Source organism: Malurus melanocephalus, unplaced genomic scaffold (assembly GCF_030028575.1).
Source record: "Malurus melanocephalus ecotype Western Australia unplaced genomic scaffold, MMel_1.1 scaffold_123, whole genome shotgun sequence".
Classification (NCBI taxonomy): Eukaryota; Metazoa; Chordata; class Aves; order Passeriformes; family Maluridae; genus Malurus; species Malurus melanocephalus.
In genome coordinates this window covers 137,705-154,225 of record NW_026623355.1, presented here as the reverse complement: position 1 = coordinate 154,225, position 16,521 = coordinate 137,705, and the positions used below count along the sequence as shown (strand labels likewise).

Here is a 16,521-nt window from a genome sequence, read left to right as displayed (position 1 = left end):
AAGGAACATACATAAAATGATCGTTGCCCTTGCCCTGGGCAGCTTCTCCAAAACATTGGGGTGTTGGAGGTACCTTCACTGTGACCTGAGTCTTTATGCTTTGCAATTACCTGGTGCCTCCCACTGGCAGTGCTGCTGGCACCGCTCATATTCAAGATTAATTCMATTCACACAGAATTCCCTTTGATGCCAACCTGCTTTTACCATCAGCTAAGCCCAGCAGGCTGGGCTGTGACTTGAAGCAGGGCATGTGAGCAGCTGTGGGGGTTGCCAGTGCCACTGTGGAGAGGCACAAATGCTGGCAGCAGCAGTGTCAGTAAATCTGCATCACCAGCAGCTCACTTAACACCCCAGCATGRCAGGGAAGAGGGAAGGGAAAGCTAAAAGAGGAATATAGACACTGCTAGTGGCAATACTTGGTAACCTGCCTTGTTACAGGAAGATTTACTCTCCCCTGAAGGGAACTGTGATGTTTTACAAAGGTATTTCTTTACACATACAGCCTGATAAACCAGAGCCGACCTGCTGACAATGCCTTTGTCTTTTCCAAGACTTCCTTAGCGAAGACACTCCAGTGGGGACGAGTTTCCTCCGAGTTGCAGCTCACGACAGTGACCAGGGTGTGAATGCTGCTGTCACATACTCAATGTTAGAGCATCAACAGGAATACTTCCAGATCAACCCCAGCACAGGCTGGGTGTACGTGAATTGCCCACTGCYCCAGGTAATGTGAGACTCTGCCTCGAAAAGAGCAACCTGCAGCCCCTCAAATGCATTGTAGAGGTTAATTGCAGTCTCTTGGTTTGTGCAAGTGGTTTTCAAGTATCCTCTMTCTTTGTTTGGTAGACAATGCGCATCAGCCGCTATATCGTAGCGACAGACGGCGGGAACAGGAGCAGCACCGTGGAGCTGACGGTGACTGTCACCAGTGCACTGAGCCAGCCACCCCAGTGGGAACAGAGCACATACTGGGTAACCATCCCTGAAAACACCATTCGTGACACCAAGATTGTGGTATGTTAACAGCATGACTACTTCCCTCTGTCTGCATTGCCCCTTCTTGCTGCGTTGTGCTCTAAGTCAAAGGTCCACGGGTGCCCACTCCACRTTTTTACTGCATTGCGCTTGTCCCTTATGAGCCTTCACTGCTGTGTACCCCATTAGAGTTTGTCAGGAGTACCTGTTGCAGAATAGGCTGGCATTTCGGCTGGCAGCATTTTCCCAGGGAGTTCTTACAYGAATGGCCATCAAGGTGTGCTTCCACAGGAGCAAGCTTTGTGTGCTGCTAGAGGAGGAAATCCTTGAGTGTTCCCACCAAGAGCCAGGTCCTCACTCCTCCACTCCTCCATCCTCTCAGTGGGCTCTGCCACCTGCTTCTGTCTTCCTTACAGATTTTCTCAGTTTAGCACTAGAGCATGGMGTGACTATAGTTTGCTTTGGGCTCTTCTAACTCAAACCAATTCCTTTTTAACCTATACAGACTCACTCGTTAAGGATAGGGCCTTCCATATATTGCCAGATAATTCCTGCCTTCCTCCTCCTCCATGTCATATTCAAGCACTTGTAAACAATTTAGGTTTGGGTTTTTTCTGTAACTTGCTGGGTAAAATGTACAACTCAGTGGAGAAATGGTCTCCTTATGGATGGCTTTTTCTTTGGAAGGAGGAAAGAGGAGGGATTTCCTTTAGCTGTGTTATGGTACTAGTTTGGCACATTTACAGACAGGTAAATTTCCTTTTGATTAAAGACCTGCATCAAACCTAGATATTGTAAAATAAAACTCACCTCTGTGAACTGTTTCTATTTTGTCTGTTACCTGAGTTGTCCAGGCATGTATGTTCTTGGAGAGCATACATGTATGTGCGTTTTTGCCATCAAACTCACCTCACAACRCTTGCAATCCCATGCTTCATGAATATATGTGGTGGCTCTTTTCTTCTTCAGACCATCAAAGCCACATCCCCTCTTGGTGATCCCAGGGTTACGTATAATCTGGAGGAGGGTCAAGTTCCAGAGACTAACATGCCAGTTCGTTTCTATCTGAAGCCAAACCGAGCTGATGGATCTGCTTCTCTTCTAGTCGCTGAACCACTTGACTTTGAGACAACTAAGTTTTTCACCCTGACAGTCCGGGCACAAAACGTAGCAAAGACTCCTTTAGCTTCCTTTGCCACTGTTTGTGTGAATGTAACAGGTAAGCTTTGCTGCTGTTCAGAACAATATTCTTGTGATTTTTAGTGTAATGCCATGAATTAAGGTAACATCCATGAAATGYCAAGCAACCTCAGGATTTTTTGTACATTTCTATACTGAAATAAGTTGTGCAGTCATTAAAATGGTTTGTCTGAGACAATTCCTAAGTACAACTGTCAAATGTGGAAATGTGATAGTGCAAATGTGGGCTGTCTGAATGCTTAGGCAGCATTAGTGCCTGGTTCTATAAAGGTTATTAGAAATATTTTCTTTCAAAAGGAGGAGAAATCTAGTATTTATTCCCAAGCTATTGAAAGGAGATGAGTATTACTGGAGCTAGTCTGTCCTACAGAGAGAGAAACAGCCAAGATAAGCTTGGTTTGTGCTGGATATCTGTTYAGAGTGTTTTTGTTATATTCAGAATTTTCCATTGCACACTGAGATTAAAACTATAGAAATGAAATAGCAAGGGTCCTTATGACAGGTGCAATTTTCAAAAATTTGATCCAACCTTCCTTATAGCAAGATCTTTTCATAAGGCTCTGTTCTCATCGATCAACATAAAACTATAAATCTRGTATTAATCCCTGCTTTTTGCAGCATTGGAGGAGTTACTTTTGTTAGGCAGACATTCAGAAAATATGAATAAGTTAAGTCTCCAGCAAAAAYATTTGTCTTGCCCACCACCATGGAAATGAGAATGGAGTCATAATTTGAATGAGAATCCAACTTTCCTGCTTCACTTTATCAAGGCATGTCTTGTCTTCCACAATCCACCAATGCCTGAGTCACATTGTAGATTATGGACTATGTCCCAGAAAGTTTTTCCTATAGTGGAGTTATTGGTACTAGAATTTGGCAGAAATTTCATTCTGCTCACTGAAGAAAACCTTTTTCAGTAATTTGGCTGTGGATGAAAGCCCTTGTGGTCCTGGCAGTCACGGGCTTGGTATGTCTCTGGTCAAATCATTAGCCAGTATCCCAGCTGAGATTAGGTCACTAATCCCAGGAAGGTCTCCCAGAAACTTCCCAGTCTCTGTAAAATGCCTCCTGACTGCTACCGTGAGRATGGGAAGACCCAAAGCAGGATTGCTTATTACTATGAGCAATGTAAGTTCTTCCTCCAAGCAAAATACAGTTGTGGGGGAAAAAAAGAAAAACACCATAAACAAAAAAGTCTTCAAATATTTTCTTACCATGACCCTCATCACCTCCTGTTTTCAGATGTCAATGATAATGTTCCATTCTTCATGTCTTCTAACTACGAGGTGTCTGTGCCAGAAGGAGCTGATGTTGGCACRTCCGTGGTTCAGGTGTTAGCTATGGACTTGGACTCTGGCCTACATGGAGAGGTTTGTCCTTGCATCCAATTCTTTTCCTCACAATACTCAAATTTTAGTATTGTAATGAGTGAGAACGTGCAGTCAGCAGATGGCAGGGTAATGAGCCACCAGCACTTCTCACAGCACTTGACAAGCATTTGTCTGTCTTATGCCTGCTGTGCATAACACGGGATGCAGGCAGGGAAGATGCTGTTCACGATCTCGGGGTCCTGCATTAGGGCAGCTCATCCTGGTCCAGCAGCCACAACAAAGCTCTGCTGCATGATTCTCAGGGCTGCTCCCATGACAAGGGGATGTGGCTGCAGGACATGTTTCCAAACTCTTGCCTCTTCAGCTCATTTTTTAATTGACCACCAGTCATGTCAGTTATTCACAGCCATTAAATATGGCCAATTAAAAACCATCATTGGTCAAACCAACATTYGACCATTATAGTAATAATGACCCAACCCTAGGAAAAAGCAGAATTCTGAAGGAAACTGCTCCTTTTTGTGCATTTTCCTGAGCCATTTCTAAAAATCCTATTACCTCTTCTGTGAAGAAACACTGGCTAGTGGAGAACTGCTCTGGAACTTTACTTTTGCAGTTTCAGAAGGTGAAACTGGTGTGGTAGAACTGCCTGGTGGTCCTCTGGGCATGAAGTGGGGGTGGGAATGAAAACGGGGTTTTTTTCAGAGAACAACCTTTATTAAAGGGAAAAATTTGAATAGCTTTCATTGCTGGAGGTTTTCATTTATTTAGTCTTGTTGAACAGGACTCAGATGATTAGCTCCTTTTTTTTTTATTATTTTTCTTTTTTTTCTTTGAGCTCAGAAGCAGGCACAGTGGATTGCTAGAAGCTGAGGCAACACCAGGGAAGATGCCACTCCATACATTCTCTGTCCTTCTGTTATTCATGATCTTTTTTAACTGCTCCTACTGATTGCTGTTGGAGATTAGATACTGGGCTTGATGGGACTTGATATCACTGGTATAGATGTTTTTCTATTTGAGAATGCTGCACTTTTTATAACAAAATGGACAAAAGACTTAGAAAAAATATGTTCAGATGATCTGTTTTTCCTCAGAGAGTTGTTGCTTTGCAGACAGAACCAGGAGGCTACTGAGGAAGGGGGAGGTCACAGCACTTGGGCATTCAAATGAAAATTGAAAATTTACCTCTTCTAACTAYTTTCTTTTTAGGTTCACTACTTAATATTGAAAGATGTTAATGAGGATTACCGGTTYTTCACCATTGAACCTGAGACAGGAATTATTTCCACCCAGGCATCTTTTGACAGAGAGAAAAGAGCCTCTTACTTGATTGAGGTTCAGTCTCAGGACTCATCAGAATCTGCTAGACCKGGTGTTCAGGGGCAGCCCAACACAGGTAAAACCAAGAAGGAATTCTATATTGGGCTCTTTAACTTTCATAGGCTGGGTGGTTATGCAAGGTGTTAGGAATAATGCCATTTCTGGTCTRTGTGTTCCTCTTGCCTCTCCTTCTCAGACACAGCCTACGTAAGGATTTTTGTCAGTGATGTGAATGACAACGCTCCGGCATTTCCTCGGTCAGTGTATGAGGTCAGCATAGATGAGGACAGGGATGTTGGAAGTCYTGTTGTGACAGCATCAGCAGATGATGAAGATGAGGGTGAGTGGACCCTACGTGTGTTTTAAAGTCCTTTCAGTATTAATGTGTGTTGTACATGGGGCTACTTCCTTCATGGACAAATAAATCTCTGCATTCAAGAGGCAATTACACATTTCAAGCATTTATAAAAGTGAGAAGTTCTGGGCACCTGTGACCCTTTTCTTTAATTAGGTGCTCAGATTTGCAGTGCAAAGGTTAAGTTAGCTGGCAATCTCCTTGGGGCAGAATGAAATCACCTGGAATCACAACACTGCTGCAACTTCACACTCACTCTTTCCTGAGCACATGCTTGCATTTTGCTGACTCCTGTTCTTTCTAGATCTCACTATAAGTCAGCTTTATTTACCACTATTGTAAGAAAACCAAACATGTGCTTTTTGGTGAGATAGTGGGTTGAATATGCTTGTGAAAGAATCTGACAAGGGGTGGAAAATGTGGGATGACATGGCCAGAAATGAAGTCAGGAAGCAAGGGAAAGTCAGACGTTCTGTTTGGGCTCATGCTGACACCAGCTCTGATGGTCTGAAGCTGCCCCAGAGTGTGTCAAGACCTGATGGGCTGAGCCAGTCCAACAGCACATACCACCAGCCAGTCCCTGCCTTTGCTTTTTTGTTACTTCATGAGCTGGTCCAGCTCAACTTGCTCAAGAAACAAACCTGTTGAATAAAAGAATGCAAGCTGGTGACAGAGCCCAGGTGAGAACCAGAGGGACATGTTGCTGGGAGCAGGTGAGATCTGGGCATTCCTTTCAGTGGCAGTGCTGCAATGCCTGTGCCTCTCTGTGCTCATGAGGGAGGTGTGAAGAGGCCATGTGAAAACAGCTGCTGCACTTGTGAGAATGTGACCAAAGCTACGAGGATGAAATGCTCAAACTCTTGCTGCAAAGGCAGGCTCTTCCAAGCAATAATGTTGAGCACAGCCTTTTCACTTTCTAGTCATCCGTGTTGCCCTAGTCTTCCCATCCACAGCTGACTCACAAAAAGCTGAATGTTCCTTTTGCTCCTRGAAGTTTACCTATTTAATTTGAGAAATGACTTTGTATRCTGCAATGMAATGTCATGTATTTTTTACCTTTCYAAATAAGTAAGCAGGAAGCACTAAACTCTTTGTTGTTGCTCCTGAAAGATTTGCAGCAAACAACTGCTGCTGTATAGGTGGAATACTCTGAGATGARTTCTTGCTCAAAGTAGAGGGGTTCTGTTGCCTTTTAGCACCACCCAGTGGTTTAAAAAAGTTTAGGAATATTGGCATTTGAAATGAGCTGCTTAGGAAACATTGAGTAAAAATAGCTTCTAGTATTTTCATAGTTGTTACTATCTTATTATTGGCAAATGAATGCACAATAATTTAGAGGGACACAATTCCTCCACTATCAATCAACAGGTTCTTGTCTGTGTTTGCAAATTATACTTGTAAATATAAATGCAGACCTAGCTTTCTATCTACCATATACAAACCCTTCAAATTACATACACAGATCACTGTGTCTGTGTCTGTTTTATCACACACACACGCACTGTAACAGTCTGGGCAAATGAGGCTTCTCATGAATACTTGTCCATTGTGCATAGCTGGAATGAGCATTCATGGAGTGAACAGGCAGCAATTGTTTCTTTCTCTTATAGGTGCAAATGCCAAACTAAGGTATCAGATCACATCAGGAAATGTGAAAGGGGTTTTTGATGTGGAACCTGAGATTGGAACTGTCTTCATTGCTCAGCCTCTGGATTATGAACAAGAACAACATTAYGAGCTCCGGCTTGTAGCTTCTGATGGAAAATGGGAAAACCACACTCTTATCATCATCAATGTTGTCAATAAGAATGATGAAGCACCAGTCTTCACTCAGAGTGAATACCAGGGCAGTGTCTTGGAGGAACTCACAGATCTGCCTGTACTTGTCCTGAAGGTAAAGCAGTTTCCACAAAGTCTTTGTGTTCAGATCAATCCCACCTATTCACACAAATTTAGAAGGATAGTTTATTTAGGGTGGATGAGGCTTGGTATTAGGACTTAGCTAGCAACTTTCTATAAAGAATAGAATAAAGCAAGACTGGTGATTTTGCATGGTGGACTTGCTGTCTTGACCAACATGRAKAATGATTKGATTTGATGATCTTAAGCATCTTTTCCAAACTGATTCTAAAATGATGTCTAAAATKATGTGATTCTAAATATTGAAAAATKTGATGACTTTTCATTACAAAGATTTGTCATATTTTGAGTAACTGAATAAGCACAGAATGGTTGGCATGTGTACCTCATATATGTAATAATTAAATTTATACTACYAAATAAGCATTACCAGGGATTGCTCTTTGACTCCAGATAAATAATCTTCATTGTTTTGTTGTTAGAGTGGTTCCTGGTAGGCCCAAGTAGCAATCTCCCAAACAATCCCTGGGTGCAAATCAGGAGCTGGGAGTTCTCTCTGGCCTGTGCTGATCATCAGCTTGGATGTATGGCCTGTTTTCACAGCATTCTGTTCACTCAGAGAGAATCAGCCTCTGCTTGCCTTTGTGTTCCAGCTCGAAAGAATTTCACAAGAAATAYTGGCTCAGCAGAACTGTTATTATTTTCACTTGATTCTTCCTATGGTTTTTTCCTCTTTCCAAAATAATGCTGGGAAGTAGAATATGTTAGTCTGTCGAAATGGCTGTGCATGGCTGGGCATGATGTTTATTGAAAGAGTTCTTGAATAACTGAAACCAATAGACACTTGCTGTTAAAATGCATGCTGTTCATTTAGCCTGCACCATATTAGCTGCCATCAAAAAGAGAACAGTGATTTCTTTAATTTCTTTTCTTTAATGTGAACACATGCCTGCTGTGGCTTGTTCCAGGTTTCTGCAACAGATCCYGACCAAGCAGCAGATCAAAATGCCATTAACTATTCCCTGCACGGCCAGGGGGCCAGCAGCGAATTCAGCATCGATGAGAACACCGGTGAGATCAGCGCAAATAAAAGRCTGGACCGTGAGAAGCGATCGACGTGGCGCTTTCTCGTTCTTGCCACAGATGAGGGCGGAGAGGGACTGACTGGCTTTGCTGATGTGATCATAGAAGTGAGGGATGTGAACGACAAYGCCCCCCTTTTCCTCTGTGTGTTGGATGGCTGCTTCACGGGCCACATCCCTGAGGACTCCCCAGCTGACACTCCTATCATGGAAATGACGGCAGTGGACCTCGATGACCCAAAGGCTGGTATAAATGCTGTGCTAACATACAGTATCATTCAGAACGTCAAAAAYGAAATTAATTTGAACTTGTTCTCCATTGATTCAGTCAGTGGCACCATCTCTACAGTGCTTGGGTCCYTGGACCGGGAGAAGGAAGACAAGTACCTGGTGGTGGTTGAGGCCAGAGACGGAGGGGGGCTCACTGGGACAGGCACYGCCACTATTTTGGTGACTGACATAAATGATCATGCTCCAGTCTTCCTGCAAAGGATTTATACAGCATTTGTCTCTGAGAATGCGAGTATTAACACTGAGGTGGTGGTGGTGTCTGCTGTGGACAGAGATGAGGGRGAAAATGCCATGGTAACATTCAGCATCCTTGATGGGGACAATGACCGCAAGTTCTCCATAGAGACGGATGAAGTCAACAACTGTGGGTTTATCCGGCTACGCAAACGGATTGACTTTGAGAAGCCTCATGAGAGGGTATTCAATTTGACTGTGAAAGCAGAGGACATGGATTTCTTCAGCATCGCTCACTGTGTGATCTATGTGGAGGATTCGAATGATCACGCTCCTGTCTTCTACCCCCAGTTCTATGAAGTGGCTGCTCTGGCAGAAGATGTACCAGTTGGCACCAAAGTTATTCAGGTTTCTGCTGTTGACTTGGATTCTGGCCTGAATGGAAGGTTTTCTTTYCACCTGCTAAACAAGTCTGATCCAAGTGGCCAGTTCTCTTTGGCTAGTGATGGGTGGCTGATGGTTGCAGGATTGCTGGATCATGAGAGAGTGACACAGTACCAACTCATTGTCGTTGCCACTGATATGGGGCAGCCCCCTCTGACTGGCAGTGCCACTGTTTTAGTGACTTTGCAGGACGTAAATGACAAYGGCCCAGAGTTCGAGGCGCATTATAACCCAGTGGTCTGGGAAAACACAGCTTCTCCACARGTGGTCCAAATGAACGAGACCTCCACGCTGCTGTATGCCAGGGACAGAGACACTGCTGTGAACGGAGCGCCTTTCTCCTTTCGCCTGCTCGGTGACCYCAATGGCCCGGCCAGCTTCAGCTTGCAGGACCTCCACAATGGAAGTGCCATGCTCACCGCACTGCGGACCTTTGACAGGGAAGTGCACAAGGTGTTCTACCTGCCCATCCTGATCACAGACAGCGGGATCCCACCCATGAGCTCCACCAACACRCTGACCGTCAACATCGGGGACCAAAATGACCACCCGCACTCTGCCGGCTACATGGAATGTCTCATTTACAGCTATGATGGTAAATYGCTCTCTGATGTTTGCTTCCAGGTGGGACATGAGGTCAAAAGAGGCAGCTGTGAGCTTCACAGAGGACTCTGTCCTGTTCTACATAAGCTGTTAGTAGAGGTGCTGCTGAAGTTTGCTTAAACCCTGTCAGAGAGCAGTAGGTATGTGGGAYACAGCACTCTGTGGAAGAAAGTGAGCCAGCCTAGAGGAAAGCATGACTGGTTGCTTTTCTTTGCACCTTTCTATCAAACTTGACTAATGATCTYTTGATTTCAGATACAGTTTTTCAGCAGCATTAACATTTCAGGGAGAAAAAAATTACCGGAGTTCATAACGTTGCTGAGAAGTGAGGAGTCTGAATGCTGAGGACCTTCTTTCTCCTCCTTAAACCTTTTTCCTCCAAACTAAATTGAGCTTTTGTGAGTACACTTAAGCTGAGCTCATGTGTAAACYGCTGAAGCATTCAAATAAGTCTTTAGCTGAAAAATGCTGTTATAGGAGAATTTTCTGTGAATGCTGGCTGAAGGCAGTATGTAAGAAGCCATCTTTCCCTTCTTGCTTTGGCAATTAGGCAGCAGTTTTCTTGTGATGCGGTGTGCCCACATAATAAGCCCAACAGCAAAATAAACTGCACAGGTAAAAAGATTTTGGGWTGCTTGCATCCACATTAGCTCAGGGCATTCCTTCCTCTTCTACTCTGCTGTGTGTCCTGTGGTTTGATAGCACATTAAATAGATTGTCTCTTGTGGGCACACTAGAAATTACTTCTGAGGTAGATGGCATTCATGTTTATTTGTACTGAGACATTCCTCTGCCTGTTGCATGATTACTCAAACTYCCCTTACTGTTAAGTTGAAAACAAGTCTGTTTCTATTTGCTGAGAAACTCTGCTGGTAGCTTAAATACCAAACCTTTTCATTAAGCCTGAATTCCATTTTAGTTGGTTCTTTAAAATAATCRSTTAATTTCTRGGAGAGACTATTCAAGAATTTCATTTCTTTGATTAGTTAAAATGTAAAGGAGRGACAGAATCAGAAGGCTACTATCAYATTGTATGTTACATTCATGTATTGTGGGAATCAAACACCAGGGCATCCTGTATACTCTCTCCTGCAAAACATCCAGTGAATGTCACCACAGTTGTCAGAGAGGTACAGTTTTCTTTCTTTGCATTCAGCTCCTCAGTTGTCAGGGCTTGTGCTGTTCCTTGTCACAAGGTGAAATTCTGCATTTATCCTCTTTGTGTATCCTTGATTCTTTAATCAGGACATTTATGAGTTCAGATACCTATGGACCTTTTCTTCAGAAGTAAGTTTTGTAAATCTAGAAAATAATAATCTGTGAGTTTGCTGAAAAGATGCAAAACCAACAGAATACATGCTGCTTTTGATCTCACCCCAAAGTCTCACCATTTATTCAAAATAGGCCTGGTTACTGTGTTTTGGACATCCTCTCAATTTTTGTAATTTTTGTAACTGCTTTTTTTTTTTTTTCTTTTGGCTCTTTAAAACCCAGTCTGCATTTTGGTTGTTTATCCTGCCAAACACCAATCCCCGTTTAAACCCCTTTGTAAGCTGATTGGATAATGCAGATAAAACAGTGAAAATTCTCAGAGGTGGCTTTTCTTTTTTCCTTCCCACTGCTTTTCATTGCAGCCATCTGTAGCCGATACAGCAAGCATCTCATGAGTAGGGCACCATGTGGCATTTGCAGACTGGTGCACRTCTCTCAAAAACTGCCACAGCTATTTTTGTAGAGGTCTTAGGCTTATGGCACAGGTGCTTAGACTGGTACAGGTTTGTGTACATGTGAGAAGTCTGACTGTGCCACRTGTATGCTGTGTTGTTCTAGGTATTCTCCCCACGACTGTACTGGGCCAGGTCAGTGCCCCTGATGCTGATGACTGGGATCACAAAATCTACCAATTCGAAGGCAAAACATCAAGGTATTTGGAGGGGAAAATGAGAGTTGTGTCMATTTTATGGGGAAACTGACCACTTACAAAATCATAGCAAGTATTTACACTGACTATTTTTTGAAAACAAGAGTGCAAAAGCATTTAGTTGGTTAGACACTTCTGTGTGTAGATCACTTCTGAGTGTGAGGCTGCTGTAAGTAACCCTCCATGCCAAAACACTCTGCTTCCCATTGCCTCACGGGCCAGAATTCTAAATTCCTGTTCACAATCATACCCCAGRAAAAATACCCACTAACTTCCAGATTCCTTCATCCAAGCTCCTGGTGTGTCCACGTCACCACTGGTTTTAAGACCTTATTTATGCTGGATGTATCCCAGACTTGGGAGTGTCTGGATTGTGACTGGGGCTGAGAAATACACGTGTCACTCAGAGGTTTTGACAGAGATGTCACTCTCAGTGAATGTATCTACACTAAGAGTTTGCGCTGTTTCCAAAGTTACTGCTAATGCAGCCTTAGTGTTTCTGCACTATTAACACAGCGTAGCAGCAGGAAGAAACCTTCATGATACTGGTGAAGAGTCATTGGGGGCCAACACGAGGAAATGTAAAAAGTTCTGTTCTGCTCTGTCCCTTCACGGGGGAACACATCTGCTTTCTTTGATAAATAGAGAGTGGATCAGCAGATCCATCAGTTGTGATAATTAGTACTTAGCTTTTGAGCTTCTCATAGCTTGGCTTAACTCTTATTACAGGTACTTTATCCTTAATGATAACTCAGGTTTGCTGACTATTAAGGAAGGAACCCCACCGGGAACATACAACATAAGAGTTAGAGTCATTGATGGAGTCTGGCCAGATGTTATCTCGACTGTAAAGGTTATAGTGAAGGAAATCAGAGATGATGCCCTCCATAATGCTGGTTCTGTACGAATAAAAGGTAAGAAATGTACTCAAGCATGGTCCACATCTTTAATGTTACGCTGTGAGACTTAGAATTCTGCTTAGACATGGGGTAAGAATTAATAGTTTTCTAGGTAAGGGGTTGAAAATGCATCTTTGCATGGTCCTCTGATGCTGCATGTGAAGGAACATCTATGGAAGAAAAAWGACAGCAAGAAAAAGCTTGTCTGATTTCTACACCAACTTTCAAAAACCCCAGCAACTCATATTTCAGAAGAAAAACTTTATTCAAACAAGTGTCTGCCTGAAATTCACCAAATTCTTTCAAATGTTGCAGAAAAGTAAMATCTTCTTAAACATGTYTCTGATYTAAAAAAAAATTAAAAATATAAATTAATAAAAGTCAAACAATGTTCAGAATGCACACACTTAACAGAAGCAAGCATGGAATATTTCAGAGCCTAAAAATGAAAATACTCCTTAAATTGGAGTTGAGTGCATTTTCTGCAACCTTAATATTTATTCTGTGATGCTCCTCTCTTCTATTGCTACAACAATTGCAAGAAATGTGTTTGTCAAGTTTTCTACTTTTATCACAGGTATCACACCAGAAGAATTCATATCCCAATCCCCTGAAAAMCAAAGTAAATACTACCAGATGAAGAAGCTGCTTTCAGAAATTATCTCAGTTCAAYTGGAAAACGTTCATATTTTCAGTGTACTGAATAGCCCAAGTCCAACCCGAGGGGTTGATGTTTGGTTTGCAGTTTATGGTCCACCTTATTATAAAGCAGAAAAACTAAATGGCAATGTAGCAGCTTCCAGAGCATGGGTAAGTATCTGTCCTGTGTGTGAAACCACAGCATCATCCCATCATCTCTATTTGGGTAATGCCCATGTCCTAGTGAGTGTGAACAATTAGAATGATTGAGGGAGTAATGTGGGAGGAAAATGGATATTTTTAATCAGTAAAATCAAATAATCCTTTTGCTCTTATACTAAAAGTTTCAAATATGAATGCTTTAAAAGCCAGCCACTAAATACATACTAAGTCACTTAAACACAATACTCTTTTAGGACTATAAACGTGTTTTTCCTGTTGAAGAGTGTAAAACTGCATAAATAATAATATGTTTGACTGTTGCCTTTCTACAWGGTGCCTAAATGCTCCAATTTCTAGTTCTCTGACTGAAACTCACAAACCAGTCAATCATTTCAAGTTTTTAAACTTAAGAGAGCAAAGCTGTAAAAGTGCCACTTTGCAGTAGAAAACCAGGCTGGAAAATATGTGTTTAAAATTTAGTAAACTTCCAGTCCCTCTTGCAAAAAAAAAAAAAAACAAAAAAAAACAAAACCCTTGAGAAGAGTTAAATTATTTGCTCTGTTGGAAACATGTTGATGCAGAGCTGTACCCACTCATTCTTGCCAGAAAAGGTATTTCTTCACTATCCAGTGCCTGTCCACATTCCCAGTATTTTTAAGCCAGTAGTTGAAATCAAAAATATAGTTCAGATGTTGTGTAAATAATGCATCAAAAGCATTAGGGATTACAATTAATCCACTCAATCTCTAATGAATATTGACAGTATTTTTTCCCTTGAAATGCTTATTCATGCTGTAATTGACTTACACCAGGCTTTGGCCTTAACAGMTGTCAGACTGAGCTGCCTTTGGCTGGTTAGGGTGAGGTAGACATCGGAAGGAATTGATACAGAAGCCAGTGCTGAAATTAAATAAAACTTGAGCTTTTCATTGCTGTCATCGGTGAACTTTGTGGAAAAGTCAGATGAATGCAACTAATTGTTCTTCACAGCTGGAAAGCATTCTGGACATTAATATCACCCAGATTGGCATTGATGAATGTGTGACTGCAGACTGCACTCACAGCAGCGGCTGCATCAGTAAGCATGAACAGAACCATGTACCAACCATAACCACAGCTGGAAGCTTTTCACTGGTGTCTGTGACTGTCCTGAGTCATGCTGTGTGTGGCTGTGCCGCTCGGGAGAATCCTCATCTTTCCTGCTCCTCATACCAGACAAATCCTTGTCTCAACGGTGGCACATGTGTGGATACTGATTTGGGCTACAGGTTGGTAAAACTTCATCTGGTGTGCAAACAAAATGCATTTAGTGCAGTCTGTAAGGAAGATGAGTCAAAGCTTTAGGAACCATCATTGCACATGTYCTCACTATGGCAGGTCTAAGTTTTGTTATACTTCACACACAGGTCTTGCAAAAGAACCTCTATTTTCAGGTATATATATTTCAGATTCAACATAGTCACATGGATATATTGTAGTTTAGACTAAATTTAAATTGTGTTTGTACAAACAAGTCAAAACATTTTTGACARAAGTTTTGCTACTGCTTCACCTGTACTATGGCCTGGGGGTCACGGGGTCCTGTGTTTAAAGTGGAGAGTCCTGTTGTCAGRAGAGTCCTTTGCATCTTCTAGTTGGATGGTTGATATTTGCTTTTATTTTTTTTATTTAATAGRTGCAAATGTGCTGCAAATTTTCATGGACCAGACTGCCAGCAGACAAAACACAGCTTCAGAGGCCATGGTTATGCCTGGTTCCCTCCTCTTCAGCCTTGCTTTGAGAGCCGCATCTCCTTAGATTTTATCACTGAAGTTGTTGATGGCCTTCTGTTATACCATGGACCAGTGGCASAAGGACAGCCTGGAGAACAGGAAAATTTCCTTGCTTTAGGTTAGCACCTTATCAAGTATGTGTTTGTGTTTATGTAAAAGTGACATTGTACTTAGTTCACAGGTTTCGGTGATTTTTTTTTTTTTTAAGGCTCAGAAGGTTACTTTTGGAAAATAAGAAGAATGCACAATAGTTTKCCAGTATGCCTAGTTCATATCCTTGTGTCACTGTTAGAAGTTGGACTTTTTTAAGCTGTCTAAAGACCTTCTTCAACTAAAATCTAATGACTGCAACAGTGGTTTCTRCTTCATTTGAGTGGGAACATGGTTACTGCATATCCAATAAGAGTCTTTCCTTTGCAGAACTCTGTGGTGGTGTCCCATCGCTGACCGTGAGCCACAGCTCTGGTGAGCTTTTCCTGCAGCTGTCACAAAAAGTTAATGTTGCAGATCGCCGCTGGCACAATATTAAAATTATAAATGATGGAAAGGCAAGTGTAAATATGGGCAGTCCTGCGTAAGCATGAACCCATGTACTTTGTAACTCCTTCCAAATCCTTCCTCCCTTCTGTAGAACTCTTTTATCAGTCAATTTTCCATCATCTCTGAAACAGCAGGGATAGGAGTCTGTCAGTTTAGATGTCCTCTTAGTCTTGAAGCAGTGAAACAGAACAGGGCCTGGAGAAGTCTGATCCAGTTATTAAATTGGCCATGCTATTTCCTTTGTTTAGTTACCCTGCCTGCAGCTTAGATAACTGAGTTGTGATAATCCAGGGCCTAAATGCTTCCTGATCTGATTGAGAGAAATATTCMTACTTTATCTGAGTGAGAAGCCCTGTCCCACCAAGAGACAAGGATGTGTGGCACAAAGGACATAGATGTGCTTTTGTGTGCAGGGAATTGTCTTGCTGATATAACACGGCTGAAGGCATCTGCTAGGCTCCCCCTTTCTCTCCCAAATAAGACAAGTTGAAGGGCATGTCAGGGTCTGGGATGGGAGCCTGACAGACCTTCTACTCTGCTAGGTTATCTCTCTGTTCTGATTTGRCAGAAAATCCCAAGAAAATCTTATRYTCTCTYTGCTATGCCAATGACTTGACATGGTCATGGAAGAGTCAGATCTTCCTTTTGTGTGGCCCCTTAGTTATACACCGTGAAAAATAACCTTCCAGATTAGTACATGGAGTATTTTATTATTTTAACAAAGTTTCCCGCACTGTAATTGCTAGTTATTGTCCTAACTTCTGCTAAGTGAGAAAGAAAATACTCAAAAGAAGTAATTAAAATATATTTTAATATATGTCTATAGACATAATTATATATACATAATACTTATTACATCCTTTTTTCTAGGAAGTGAAGCTGATTCTTGACCACTGTGTAAATATTTCAGTTAGAGACAATGGCAGYGTCACTAAAAAGATCTCCCAAAT

The 16,521-nt window shown here is 42.1% G+C and overlaps 1 protein-coding gene across 1 annotated transcript in view; it reads left to right on the top strand.

The window, feature by feature from the left end:
- Positions 1-16,521, top strand: part of LOC130576005 (neural-cadherin-like) — a 39,494-nt gene that overhangs the window by 12,811 nt on the left and 10,162 nt on the right. The window contains exons 10-24 of the mRNA XM_057370328.1: positions 552-724; positions 847-1,014; positions 1,945-2,194; positions 3,418-3,545; positions 4,719-4,905; positions 5,026-5,169; positions 6,795-7,078; positions 8,013-9,630; positions 11,469-11,562; positions 12,289-12,473; positions 13,036-13,268; positions 14,250-14,527; positions 14,935-15,149; positions 15,452-15,579; positions 16,442-16,521. Coding sequence (XP_057226311.1) covers positions 552-724; positions 847-1,014; positions 1,945-2,194; positions 3,418-3,545; positions 4,719-4,905; positions 5,026-5,169; positions 6,795-7,078; positions 8,013-9,630; positions 11,469-11,562; positions 12,289-12,473; positions 13,036-13,268; positions 14,250-14,527; positions 14,935-15,149; positions 15,452-15,579; positions 16,442-16,521 — 4,165 coding nt within the window. The remainder of the gene's footprint in view (positions 1-551; positions 725-846; positions 1,015-1,944; positions 2,195-3,417; positions 3,546-4,718; positions 4,906-5,025; positions 5,170-6,794; positions 7,079-8,012; positions 9,631-11,468; positions 11,563-12,288; positions 12,474-13,035; positions 13,269-14,249; positions 14,528-14,934; positions 15,150-15,451; positions 15,580-16,441) is intronic.